The sequence below is a fragment of the Balaenoptera physalus genome, assembly GCF_965194825.1.
Source record: "Balaenoptera physalus genome assembly, chromosome: 1".
NCBI lineage: Eukaryota > Metazoa > Chordata > Mammalia > Artiodactyla > Balaenopteridae > Balaenoptera > Balaenoptera physalus.
The window spans coordinates 85,080,101-85,095,362 of record NC_138882.1 but is presented as its reverse complement, the minus strand read 5'-3'; the positions used below and the strand labels follow the sequence as shown (position 1 = coordinate 85,095,362).

Genomic DNA, 15,262 nt, shown 5'->3' with positions numbered 1-15,262 from the left:
ACCCTGAGGTTGTTGAGTTTCACAGTAAGAAGAGCATGTTGTGCACATGGAGAGCAGGCAGCGCTTTGCCTGGTAAGGACACTTTAAACTTCCCATTATTTGTACTACCCATGTTTTCAGAACTACTATAATTTTATGCACAATATCCCAATATTTCCCAAAGCATTTAATGTGTCATATCAGATTATAAATACAGTTAAGTTGGAAAAGAAAAGGAACACAGAATATGAAAGTGTAATATAGTTTAAGAATCTCTTTCTGTGCTGTACTAGGTATGTCTGAGCCTCTTTCCTGCCGGAGCAAACATGGTGGTGGTAGTGATGGTGGTGACGGTGATGATGACAGAGACAATGATGATCGGCCACCTCTCAAATGCCAATTATGTGCCGGGCATTGTGGCAACTGAATTACACACATTCATGTAAATTTTATGCCTAAGCAAGTAGGCACTGTAAATGTGGTTTTCCCCACATTTTAGTAGAGGGATTGAACTTCTGAGGAGTTAAACAGTTTGTTCCTCAAATCAATCAAGCAATAATTAAGAAAATAACCTGGATTTGAAATTATATACAAACAATCATCGATATAACTCTAAATTCAGATAACACTGACTGTGAGAGCCTGAAAATTGAAATCGAAGAAGGATAGAAATCAACCAAAATTATGATATAATATTGCTAAAAGCAGGTTTTAAAAGAATGAAAATACTTTTACCATCACAAGAAGAAATGTATTTTATTCAGGATATGGAGGATAAGTAACAGTTGCTCAACTGGTAGAAACCGCTGTCCAGGTGACAGACAGACACAGAAGACAGCGAGAGAATCCTCAGAGGGCCCCCAGGAGGAGAGCTGCTGCTTTTCCTCCTGAGGCTCTGTGGTGCTTTCTCAGGTACCTCCAGAGGGAAGCGGCATAGCAGACTCAGATAGGAAACCTCTGACCGTCAGGAATCACCACACTCATACTGCAGGCTGAAGGGTGGAGAAGCTTCTTCTGTATCCATGATAGGCTTTGAAGACAAGATGAAGGTGGAGCTATGGAACTAGGTGAGCCGATTGCCCTTATCCTTTCCAGATGCAGATAAAAGCTGAAGCTGTTACTTGTCCTTGGGTGGGCACTTCTGCTGGCATTGCTGGATAGCTGTCCCAGGAGGGCATTTCTGCTGGCACGGCTTAGGTGGGCAAGGGTCTGAATCCTTCTTAGGTGAGCAAGGATCAGGGCACTTAGTTACGCACAGTGGAGGTGTCTTGCACTTCTGCTTGCACTGCTGCTCTTGAGAAGACATCTTTCTGCAGTCTTAATATCTGAAAGAAAGTATATGACCGTGTTCACAGTAAGGAATCCCTACATAGAGAAGAGCAAAAGCTTGTGTAACACAAACGGACAGTATCTCTCCAATCTCTAAGCATGTGTTTTAATCTCTTTAATACCTTTTAATGAATTTCTGACATCTCTCTCGTTCTTTAGCAAATCTATTCATCAGCCCAGAGAAAACTTTCTTTTCTCATACAACTTTTCCAAAGAAAATATCTTTGTTTTGAAGAAACAAGCGATGGTTTCAGTTTTATTTCTCTTTCTTTTTTTTTACGAAAACAACATATTTTTAAAAGGCTATCAAAAGTTCAAAAATTCTGGGCAAGCTCACAAGCAATTCCTATCACCATTTTCTCTCATGAGGACCCGACAGGATGACTTTGTACAGAGCAAAGGGCAATCAGGATGAATGTAAGAGCCTCACACCTTCTAAGATAAATGTCTCTGAAATCACAGCGGAGGTCCAAGAAAAAGGTATAGAAAAAGGTAAACCCTTTGCTCTTTATCCCTTCATGTCAAAATTTCCTATTAATTTCTTTTTCAATAGAGGAATTCAAACTAGGTATCAGAAATCTAGTAAATACAATATAACATTGTGCCCATATTCCAAGTTCCCATCCACTAAGTAGCATTATACCCATGATCATAACTTTTGACCCATCAAATTTGCTGTCTCCAGCATAAACTCAACATTCGGGGCCCGAGAACAAATTTGAACTGAAGAATCAGACTCACCAGGTTCTCCAAAGTCAATCGGAACTCGAGTAGCAGGAGGATAGCTGTCGTGCAGCAGAGGACCTTTTTATTGGGGCTTGCTGCCCCACCCAAGGGGAAGCGGAGCTGTCCAAACTAGCCTCGTGCAGTCATTTCCCAACCCAAATGCAAATCTATCCATAACTGGCTTAGCAGGGACTCTGAAAACAGGAAATGTCCTGCGCCAGGATCTCCTCACTAGATTATGTTCTCATGACTCACAGAGGCCCTGCCTTAGCTCTCCGTTTCAGTGGTTTATGGCAGTGGGAGAATTTCAGGGGTTCTCTAACTTGTAGGCAAGTGTTCCCTTTCTTGATTGCGGAAGATGACCCTTTTCTATCTTTCACCTTCTTTGACTTCTAAAACTGCCTGCCTAGTTGCACTTGATCTGGTGGCCATTTTGTTGTACATACTGGTTTGAAAATGGCCTGGCTACCTGGTGACACCTTTCCCTTTACCTCAAGTCCTTCTTACAATACATTTCGCCTTGATCCACAGCTTGCTAAGTGAAATCTCTTCTCCTCTTCTAAAATGGACTGAGAGGTGTTTGCAGATGATCTCAGATGACTTCCCATCATGATACTTAGATACGTTTAGTAAAGTGGTGACCTCTGGGGCCCTCCTTTCACTGCTTTGTTCCTTCAGATTAAGAACATCCAACAGTCAGATTCCTATGAACTTTATAAATCTGTTTCACTTCCGGCCACAAGGAATTCACTAGGAGCGTAGCATCACCTACCATAATTCCAATCAGCTGGCAGATCAGAACCTAGACTTACAATAGAAACCAAGCCTTTTACACATACCTCCCAAACGTGACATCCCACCTGCTCTTACCTAATTTCCCCCAAAGGACCTCTTTGGATTCTTCAACTTTTGAAGAAAGCTCAGACGAGTGTTTAAATTTTCTGGCTTCCTGTCTCTTTGAAATCATTGGAAAACCCTATCTAATAGGCAATGCCATTCAAATAACGAGTTTTAAATCTATTTATTATTTATGAATTATTTAAGCACATTGATTCACATCAAATCTAGGGGTAAATTCAAGAGATAGTTGAAATCACTTTATTAATAATTCGGTCGTTGATGTTAATTGCCATTCATACACTACTTCTTAATCATTAATAATAATTTTACTATAACTTTAAGCTATCTGTAGATTCTTCCATATTGATCACAGTGGAATAAACGTGAAATTAACCTATTTCCTGCTCTACTTCCTTTATACAGTTTGTCCATGTGCTGGAAGGAATTTTTGATATTTTTTATGGGTCCACTTGACTGGAACAGGTTGCTCAAATATTTGGTCAGTCTTTTTTCGGGCTTTTTCTCTAAGGATGCTTTTGGATGAGAGTGGTATTTAAATCAGTGCCCTGAGTAAAGAACTTTGCCCTCTGTAAGTGGGTAGGCCTCATAGAGTCTGTTGAATAGAACAAAAGCCGGACCCCTCCCCCATCCAGGTAAGAGACAATTCCCCTGCCTGATGGCCTTCCAGCTAGGGTTGGCCCTGCATATTTTGGCCTTTCCAGCCTTCCTAATCTCTCTCTCTATATTTGGCTCGTTCTCTGTCTCTTCTCTCTCTCTCTCTCTTGCTGTGTGTGTGTGTGTCTCTCTCTCTATTCATATATATATGCATATATTCATACATATATGTAAATTGAATATTTCTTCTGCCATTTCATGCACTTGATTCCCTATGGCCAATTAAATTAGAAATTCATAAAGTTAGTTTAAAGTGAATTTAAAGTAAAAATTATCAATATTATATGCTACTTGTGATGTGTAATTATAACAAATATAATGAGCCTTTAGGGAATAACTGAAGTTCAAGAAACAATGCCCTAGTATGTTCTCCGACTCTGGCAAAAGATTTCATTTCTGCCTTTTCAGTCCAGGACCTGAACTATCTTCTGTCCCCTTGGGCACTGAATCTTTTCTTTATGGGTCATGGCTGGTGAGCAGCCCTGTCTCATTTAGGAAAAGTTTTCAACACTGGCTTTATGTTACTGTAGAACGTGGTAACACATTTTTAATAGAATCAGGATGTCCCATATCACCTGACCCCAACACTCCCCTAGACTGCTGTCATATGCTTAAAATTCCTTTATCAGGAAAATAAATACTTTTTATTCCAACAATCAATATCAGATTTAAATTGTGTGAAACCAGAAAGAAATGGAAGATACCATTTAAGACTCAAGCCATCACGTATAAGTGACTGAGAGTAGGTTTGGGGAGGGGAGAGAGGATCAGAGCACTAAAGGTCTGAAATCTAGGTGAATTACAAACTTAGGGCTGGTCTCTTTTCTTTCTTCTACTCTTTCCACATGTGTTTTAGGTCTTTAAAAGACAATAATTTTAAAAATGTATTTTCATGCTCATTTTCTGTCTTCTCCTTCAACCCTCCAGTCCCCTCAACCTGCCATAGTACCCTTTGCTCCCCAACATGTACTCCTAACTGTCCAATTTTGTACATTTTCATGTCAATGCATTTAGTGATTAGTATTTTCATATTTTTAAAAATTCAACATTGTGAAAATCACTACACTACCCAAAGCAATCTACAGATCCAATGCAACACTGGTCTAAGTACCAATGCCACTTTTCACAGAACTAGAACAAAAAATTTCACAATTTCTATGGAAACAAAAAAGACCCCAAATAGCAAAAGCAAACTTGAGAAAGAAAAATGGAACTGAAGGAATCAGACTCCTGGACTTCAGACTATAATACAAAGCTACAGTAATCAAGACAGTATGGTACTGGAACAAAAAGAGAAATATAGATCAATGGAACAGGATAGAAAGTCCAGAGATAAACCCACATACATATGGTCACCTTATTTTTGATAAAGGAGGCAAGAATATACAATGGAGAAAAGACAGCCTCTTCAATAAGTGGTGCTCGGAAAACTGGACAGCTACATGTAAAAGAGTGAAATTACAACACTCCCTAACACCATAAACAAAAATAAACTCAAAATGGATTAAAGACCTCCATGTAAGGCCAGACACTATCAAACTCTTAGAGGAAAACAATGGCAGTACACTCTATGTAAAGAATCACAGCAAGATCCTTTTTGGCCCACCTCCTGGGGAAATGGAAATAAAAACAAAAATAAACAAATGGGACCAAATGAAACTTAAAAGCTTTTGCACAACAAACAAACCGTAAACAAGACGAAAAGACAACCCTCAGAATGGGAGGAAATATTTGTAAACGAAGCAACTGACAGCAGATTAGTCTCCAAAGTTTACAAGCAGCACATGCAGCTCATTATCAAAAAAACAAACAAACCAATCCAAAAATGGACCGAAGACTTAAATAGACATTTCTCAAAAAAAAGATATACAGATTGAAATCAAACACATAAAAGCCTGCTCAACATCACTAATCATTAGAGAAATGCAAATCAAAACTATACTGAGGTATCACTTCACACTGGTCAGTATGACCATCATCAAAAATCTACAAATAACAAATGCTGAAGAGGGTGTGGAGAAAAGGGAACTCTGTTGCACTCTTGGTGGAAATGTAAATTGATACAGCCACTATGGAGAACAGTGTACAGGTTCTTTAAATACTAAAAATAGAGCTACCATATGGGCCAGCAATCCCACTACTCGGCATATACCCTGACAAATCCATAATTCAAAAATAGTCATGTACCACAATCTTCATCGCAGCTCTATTTACAATAGCCAGGACATGGAAGCAACCTAAGTGTCTATCGACAGATGAATGGATAAAGAAAATGTGGTGCATATATACAATGGAATATTACTCAGTCATAAAAGGAAAAGATATTGAGTTTTTTGTAATTAGGTGGATGGAGCTGAGGTCTGTCATACAGAGTGAAGGAAGTCAGAAAGAGAGAAACAAATATCGTATGATAATATATATATGGCATGTAAAAAAAAATTGTAAAGAACCTAGGGGAAGGACACAGGCATAGTGAATGGACTTGAGGACAAGGGAAGGGAGAAAGGTAAGCTGGGACGAAGTGAGAGAGTGTCATGGACATATATACTCTACCAAATGTAAAATCAATAGCTAGTGGGAAGCATCCACATAGCACAAGGAGATCAGCTCGGTGCTTTGTGACCACATAGAGGTATGGGATAGGAAGGGAGATGCAAAAGGGAGCAGATATAGGGATATATGTATATGTATGGCTGATTCACTTTGTTATAAAGCAGAAGTTAGCACACCATAGTAGAACAATTATATTCCAATAAAGATGTTTTTTAAAAATACAGTTAAATTGGAAAAGAAAATGAACACAGAATATGAAAGGGTAATAGAGTTTAAGAATCTCCCTGTTTTCTGTACTAGGTATGTCTGAGCCACTTTCCTGCTGGAGCAAACATGGCGGTGGTGGTGATGGTGGTGATGGTGGTGATGGTGATGATGAAGCAGACAGTGATGATGGGCCACCTCACAAAATGCTAATTATGTGTCCATCATTGTGCTAACTGAATTACACAGATTCATTTAATTTCTAAGCATAAGAAAGTGGGCACTCTAAATGTGATTTTCCCTACATTTTAATAAGGGATTCAAATCCTGAGGAGTTACATAATTTGTTCCTCAAATCAATCAACCAAGAAGTAAAAAAAAAAAAAATAACCTGGATTTGAAATTATACAGAAATAATCATCGTTAGGACTCAAAATTCAGATGAAACTTATTGTGAGAGCCTGAAACGTGGGGTCAAAGAAGGACAGAAATCAATCAAAATTATGATATGGTATAGCAAAAAGCAGGTTGTAAAAGAAAGAATATATTTTTACCATCAAACAAAAGAATTGTATTTTATTCAAGACGTGGAGGATAAGGAACAAATGCTCAGCTGGTAGGAACCCCTGTCCAGGTGACAGTCAGACACAGAAGACATCAACAGATTCCTCAGAGGGCGCCCAGGAGGAGAGCTGCTGCTCTTCCTTCTGAGGCTCTGTGATGCTTTCTCGGGTACGTCTCAGAGGGAAGCGGTATAACGCAGCCTCAGATAGGAAACCTCTGACGGACAGGAATCACCGCACGCATACTGCAGGCTGAAGGGTGGAGAAGCTTCTTCTGTATCCATGATAGGCTTTAAAGAGAAGATGAAGGTAGAGCTGTGGAACTCGGTGAGCCAATTGTCCTTATCCTTTCCTGATCCATATAAACGCTGAAGCTGTTCCTTGTTCTTGGGTGGGCACTTCTGCTGGCATTGTTGGGGAGGTGGCACAGGAGGGCATTTCTGCTGGCACTGCTGAGGTGGGCATGGCTCAGGGCCCTTTATACGTGGGCAAGGTTCTGGACACTTGGGAGGTGAGCAAGGATCAGGGCACTTAGGTGGGCACACTGGAGGTGGCTGGCAAGGCTGCTTGCACTGCTGCTGTTCAGAAGACCTCTTTCTGGAGTCTTAATATCTGAAAGAAAGTATATGACCGTGTTCACAAGAAGGAATTCTTACAGAGAAGAGCGGAAAAGCTTGTGTAATAACAACAGATACTATCTCGGCAATCTCTAAGCATGGGCTTTAATATCTTTAATACCTTTCAATGAATTTCTGACTTCTCTCTCGCTCTTTAGCAAATCGATACATCACCCCAGAGAAAAACTTTTCTTTTCTCACACAACTTTTCCAAAGAAAATATCTTTATTTGAAAGAAACAAGCAGGTGTTTTTACTTTTATTTCTTTTTCTTTTTTATGAAAACAACATGTTCAAAAAAGGCCAACACAAGCTCTAAAATCCTGGGCAAGCTCACAAGCAATTGCTATCATCATCTTCTCTCATGAGGTACCAACAGAATGACATATACAGAGCAAAGGACAATCAGGAAGAATGTAAGGACCTCACACCTTCTAAGATAAATGCCTCTAACATCACAGCAGAGGGACACCAAAAAGGCATAAGAAAGGGAAAATACTGTATTCTTTATCTTTCATGTCAAAATTTCCTATCAATTTCTTCTTCAATACAAGAATTCAAACAAGGTATCAGAAATCTCATAAATACAATATAACTTTGTGCCCAAATTGCAAGTTCCCATCAAATAAGTAGCATTAAACCCATGATGGTAACTTTGGACCCATCAAATTTGCTGTCTCCAGGATAAATGCTACATTCAGAAGCTGAAGAACAAATTTGAACTAAAGAATCCTACTCACCACGTTCTCCAAATTCAATTGGGACTACAGTAGCAGGAGGATGGCTGTGATGCAGCAGAGGACCTATTCATTGGGGCTTGCTGTCCCACCTAGGAGGAAGGGGAGCTGCCAAAACTGGCCCGGTCCAATCATTTCCCAACCAAAATGCAAATCCATCTATAAATGGCTTGGCAAGGACTCTGGAAACAAGAAATGTCCTGCTCCAGGACCTCCTCAATGGATTACGTTCTCATGACGCACAGAGGCCCTGCCTTAGCTCTCCGTTTCCGTGGTTTATGGCAGTGGGGGGATTTGGGAGGTTCTCTGACTTGTAATCAAAATTCCCCTTTCTTGATTGGGGAAGACGACCCTTTTCTATCTTTTGCCTTCCTTGACTTCTAAAATTGCCTTCCTAGCTGCACTTGATCTGGTGACCATTTTGATGCCCATACTGGATTCAAAAGGGTCTGGCTACGTAGTGACACCTTTGTCTTTACCTCAAGATTTTCTTACAATGCATTTCCCATTTATTCATGGCTTGCCAAGCAAAGTCTCTTCTCTTCTTCTAAAATGGACTGAGGGAAGTTAGCAGATCATCTCAGATGACTTCCCATCATGACACTTAGACACGTTCAGTAAAGTGGTGACCTCTAGGGTCCTCCTTTCACTGCTTTGCTCCCTCAAATAACGAACATCCAGCAGTCAGATTCCTGGGACCTTTATAGAACTGTTTTACTTCAGGCCAAAAGGAGTTCACTAAGAGCATAGCATGAGCTACCATAACTAAGAGGAGCTGGCAGCTCAGACTCTAGATTTTCAACAGAAATCAAGCATTTTGCTCATACCGCCCAAATGTGATATACCACCTGCTCCTGCCTAATTTCTCCCAACTAACCTCTTTGGATTGCTTCACCTTGAAGAAAGCCCAGAGGATTGTTCAAATTTTCTGGCTTCCTGTCCCTTTGAAATTATTGGGAATCCCAATATGCAATGCCATTCAAATAACTAATTTTATATGTATTTAATATTTATGAATTATTTAAACACATGTTGTTTCACAGCAAATCTAGGGATAAATTTAAGAGGAAGTTGAAATCACTTTATTAAAAATGCAGTCCCTGAAGTTCATTGCCATTCATATACAATTTTTCAATCATTAATAATAATTTTATTATAATTTTAACTTAGTTTTTACATTTTCCATTTTGGTCACAGTGGAACGTATGTCAAATAAACCTATTTCCTGCTCTATTTTCTTCATACAATTTGTTACTGTGCTGGAAGGAAGTTTTGATGGTGAATTTATGGGTCAGCTTCAGTGGCACAGGGCCCATGGTTATCTGGCCAAACATTATTCTGGGTGCTCCTGTACAGATTCTTTTGGATGAGAGTACTTTTTAAACCAGTGACCTGAGTAAAGGCAGTTGCACTCTATAAGGTGGGAAGTCCTCATCCAATCCACTGATGGCCTGAATAGAACAAGGCTGACCTTCACCCAGGTAAAAGATAATTCCCCTGTCGGATCGACTTCCAGCAGCGTTTCAGCTCTGCGGATTTTGAGTTTGCCAAACTTTGTAATATCTGTCTCTCTCTCTCTCTCTCCCTCTTTCTCCCTCTCTCTCTCTCTCTCCCTCTGTCCCTCTCGTTCTGTAACATATTTCTATATGTATATATGTACATATATGCTTTAATATATAATTTAAATATTTCATCTGCCATATCATGTACATGATTAACTATGGCCAACTAAATTAAAAATGTTTAAAGTTATTATAAAGTGAAGTTAAATTAAAAATTATTAATGTTATGTAATACATGTGGTGTGGAATTATGACAAATATAATGAGGTTTTAGCGAATAACTGAAGTTCGGGAAACAGTGTCCTAGCATGATCTCCAAAGATTTCCTTTCTGCCTTTTCAGAGATTTAGCTGTCAACATTTCTTCTACAGTTCCTCTCTTCTATTCTGGGCCTGAACACTACTCTTTTCTATGCTGTCCCCTTGGGCACTGAAGCTTCTCGTGATGGGCCATGGCTGGTGTAGAGCCGTGTCTCGCTTAGGAATAAACTAGTAACTCTCACTGAATGTTACTGTAGAATGTGGGAAAACATGTTTAATGGAATCAGGATATCCTACCTCACCTGAGGAGAACACTTCCCTAGACTGCCCTCGTGTGCTTAAAATTCCTTTATCAGGAAATAAAACTGTTGTATTCCATAAGTAAATACCAGATTTCAATTGTGTGAAACCAAAAATAGATATAAGATACCATTTAAAACCCACAGCATCACATATAAGTGATTGAGAGTGGGGTTGGGAGGGGAGAGAAGATCAGAGCACTAAGGTCTGAAATCTAGATGAAATATGGACTTAGGGCTCACCTGATATACTTGCTTTCTTCTGCTCTTTCCAAACATGCTTTCTGGCTTTGAAGACAGTAATAGAAAAAAAATTTTCACCGTTTATTCTCTGTCTTCTTCTTCAACTCTCCGGAAACCTCCACCAGCCATATTACCTTCGCTGCCCAATATATACTCCTTAACTGTTCGATTTAGTACTTTGAAATGTTGCCCATGCATTTAGTAACACTCCTTTAATATCTTTCATAATTCTTCCTGCAGTCAGGAGAAAGAAGTGGCCTAGTAATTTGTCTTGGCCAAATAATCAGGAAGATTTTCAGGAATGTGGTTTTATAATGGGAGAGGAGGAAGAAGAGGACAATGAGGAGGAGAGGAAGAGAAAGAGGAGACACCTGAAACCTGTGAAAGAGTCACCAGCTGGGCATGCGCCAGAAGTTCAGGACATAAACTTTCCCTCCATCTCAGCCACATCTTCAGTCACTACTACATATTTTTTAAATATTATGATAAATTGTTATAAAAATATTACCTCATATAATATAATGGGGAAAACATAAAGCTGTTCAAAAATAAGCATGTTTATTAAACGGCCAAAAATAATCACTGCTTATATTTTGCTGTTTTTAGTGTTAGGAGTTTTCAATTTTCATAAACCCACACACATGCATACATGTCTCTCAGGTTACTGATTTGAGATCTTTTATCTTCTGTAAAACACATGCCTCCAGCCGTAAGTTGCTCTCTATGCACTGCGTTACATTTATCCTTAAAGTTCTTCTATGTTTTCTTTTCATTTTCATTCATCACAAAGTATTTTATATGTATTTGTTATTTCTTCTTTGAGCCAATGTTTATTTAGGATTATATTGCCAAAGTCACAGATGTCACAGAAACAGATAGTAGAATGGTGTTCAGCAGGGCCTGGGGGATGTGGGAAAAATGGAGATGTTGGGCAAAGGGTACAAGTCTGTAGTCATACGATGAATAAGCTCTGGGAGTCTGAGGTACAGCATGGTGAGTCTTGATATTAACACTGTGTTGTGTACTTGAAACTTGCTGAGAAAGTAGACCTTAAGCATTCTCACCAAACCCAAATGCACACACACACACACACACACGCAAACACTCAGCCATACACACAGTTAAATGGCTACTGTTGAAGTAATTAATGTATTATGTAACCTATGGTGTAAATCACTACACAAAGTACACATATGTCAAACCGCCACATTATACACAGTAATGTGTACAATTTAATCAATTATACCTCAATAAAACTGGAGGGGAAAGATGAAAGAATAACCATCATACAAAAGAGTAACAACGTTTGAGGAGCTCTGTGTTCCTTCTCCTCCTTGCCTCTCTTAGGCTCTGATACTATTCTCTGAGAGAGCTTCCCTTATCCATTATTCTCTGGGGCCCTGTATCCACCTCATAGGGGATATTCACTTTTAATCACCTGTACTGACCACATCTGAAGTAGGTAGGGTTGAAAGTGGGGAAAGGAGGGCTGGAAAGTCATTACAATTCTTGAAAAATCAGTCTTTTTCGTTTTGGCATATAGTTTATTTAGTTGTCAATTCCCTCAAACACTTAGTAGGCACCTGACATAATTCGTTCCTCCAATCATTACTATGTGCTAGAGACCTCACTCAGGTCCTTTTCTGGAAACAATTTTCTGGCCTGATTAAATTGCTGCCTTGATCCCTGAACATAATACAATTACCATGAGGCTCCCTGGCACACAGGTGGAAAGACTACAACTTTTGTAACATTTCTCTATTGTTACAGTCAACTGAAATTGGGCTTCAAGTTCAAAACCACTTCTAGGGCTTCCCCGGTGGTGCAGTGGTTGAGAATCTGCCTGCTAATGCAGGGGACACGGGTTTGAGACCTGGTTTGGGATGATCCCACATGCCGTGGAGCACCTAGGCCCGAGAACCACCACTACTGAGCCTGCGCGACTGGAGCCTGTGCTCTGGCAACAAGAGAGTCCACGAGAGGGAAAGGCCCGCGCACCGCGATGAAGAGTGGTCCCTGCTTGCCGCAACTAGAGAAAGCCCTCGCACAGAAATGAAGACCCAACAGAGCCAAAAATTAATTAATTAATTAATTAATAATTAATTATTTTAAAAAAAACACTTCTAATCTCATCTCTTACTCTTTAGGGCTTACAAGTGTTGCGTTTCCTAATTCAACAAGGTTTTGAATATCTGGGCTGTATTTTTTCCTTTTCATTTTTTTCAATTTCCGACCTGCCAACTAGAAAGTTTTTCCTGAACATATGTCTATTGAAATACCCTGGTCAAGTCAACAAGTGACCAACATTTAGTCTGCCTCTCAGGATACCATGGACAACCATTACTGCAAACATTTTGCCATTGAATAAAATGTATCACCACATTGATGGCTTCTAATATCAGATTCCTTGCCAAATACCTCCAGACTCTTAAGCCAATGCCCTAATTTTAAGATTTCTACAGGAGCATCACACCTCACAGAACTAAATTCTCTGTCAGGTCAAATAACACTAACTAAAGTAGAGACAACTCCCAAATATCAGTGTTGATTTCTCACTCATGTAATATTCTGATGAGCTTTGGGCAGTAATCTGGGGATCTTTTTCTTCTGCAGTTCTGGCATCTTGGACTTCTTTACATCTAGGACCACAAGAAGAGATATGCTTAAAGAACACATCCCTATTCACGGCTTACTGGACCACTAAGCTAAGCACGTAGAAAACAAGCTGCATAGCAACAGTCATTTTGTAAATCTAGATAAACATTGGAAACCCCAGTGGACCTCAAAGGTGGGTTCAAATCAATCAAGAAAGTAACTTCAGAGGTGAAAATATATAATAAGACCCTGAGGTTGTTGAGTTTCACAGTAAGAAGAGCATGTTGTGCACATGGAGAGCAGGCAGCGCTTTGCCTGGTAAGGACACTTTAAACTTCCCATTATTTGTACTACCCATGTTTTCAGAACTACTATAATTTTATGCACAATATCCCAATATTTCCCAAAGCATTTAATGTGTCATATCAGATTATAAATACAGTTAAGTTGGAAAAGAAAAGGAACACAGAATATGAAAGTGTAATATAGTTTAAGAATCTCTTTCTGTGCTGTACTAGGTATGTCTGAGCCTCTTTCCTGCCGGAGCAAACATGGTGGTGGTGGTGATGGTGGTGACGGTGATGATGACAGAGACAATGATGATCGGCCACCTCTCAAATGCCAATTATGTGCCGGGCATTGTGGCAACTGAATTACACACATTCATGTAAATTTTATGCCTAAACAAGTAGGCACTGTAAATGTGGTTTTCCCCACATTTTAGTAGAGGGATTGAACTTCTGAGGAGTTAAACAGTTTGTTCCTCAAATCAATCAAGCAATAATTAAGAAAATAACCTGGATTTGAAATTATATACAAACAATCATCGATATAACTCTAAATTCAGATAACACTGACTGTGAGAGCCTGAAAATTGAAATCGAAGAAGGATAGAAATCAACCAAAATTATGATATAATATTGCTAAAAGCAGGTTTTAAAAGAAGGAAAATACTTTTACCATCACAAGAAGAAATGTATTTTATTCAGGATATGGAGGATAAGTAACAGTTGCTCAACTGGTAGAAACCGCTGTCCAGGTGACAGACAGACACAGAAGACAGCGAGAGAATCCTCAGAGGGCCCCCAGGAGGAGAGCTGCTGCTTTTCCTCCTGAGGCTCTGTGGTGCTTTCTCAGGTACCTCCAGAGGGAAGCGGCATAGCAGACTCAGATAGGAAACCTCTGACCGTCAGGAATCACCACACGCATACTGCAGGCTGAAGGGTGGAAAGCTTCTTCTGTATCCATGATAGGCTTTGAAGACAAGATGAAGGTGGAGCTGTGGAACTAGGTGAGCCGATTGCCCTTATCCTTTCCAGATGCAGATAAAAGCTGAAGCTGTTACTTGTCCTTGGGTGGGCACTTCTGCTGGCATTGCTGGATAGCTGTCCCAGGAGGGCATTTCTGCTGGCACGGCTTAGGTGGGCAAGGGTCTGAATCCTTCTTAGGTGAGCAAGGATCAGGGCACTTAGTTACGCACACTGGAAGTGTCTTGCACTTCTGCTTGCACTGCTGCTCTTGAGAAGACATCTTTCTGCAGTCTTAATATCTGAAAGAAAGTATATGACCGTGTTCCCAATAAGGAATCCCTACATAGAGAAGAGCAAAAGCTTGTGTAACACAAACGGACAGTATCTCTCCAATCTCTAAGCATGTGTTTTAATCTCTTTAATACCTTTTAATGAATTTCTGACATCTCTCTCATTCTTTAGCAAATCTATTCATCAGCCCAGAGAAAACTTTCTTTTCTCATACAACTTTTCCAAAGAAAATATCTTTGTTTTGAAGAAACAAGCGATGGTTTCAGTTTTATTTCTCTTTCTTTTTTTTTTATGAAAACAACATATTTTTAAAAGGCTATCAAAAGTTCAAAAATTCTGGGCAAGCTCACAAGCAATTCCTATCACCATTTTCTCTCATGAGGACCCGACAGGATGACTTTGTACAGAGCAAAGGGCAATCAGGATGAATGTAAGAGCCTCACACCTTCTAAGATAAATGTCTCTGAAATCACAGCGGAGGTCCAAGAAAAAGGTATAGAAAAAGGTAAACCCTTTGCTCTTTATCCCTTCATGTCAAAA

At 39.6% G+C, this 15,262-nt stretch overlaps 1 protein-coding gene across 1 annotated transcript; it reads right to left on the bottom strand.

Moving 5' to 3' along the window:
* Positions 1-7,045: 7,045 nt before the first annotated feature.
* LOC309655339 (uncharacterized protein) lies at positions 7,046-7,474 on the bottom strand (the record flags this gene model as incomplete). Its single annotated transcript, XM_082450447.1, has 1 exon — positions 7,046-7,474. A coding segment is annotated over one exon (429 nt), but the record flags the coding sequence as incomplete, so codon positions are not given.
* Between the last annotated feature and the right edge of the window lie 7,788 nt (positions 7,475-15,262).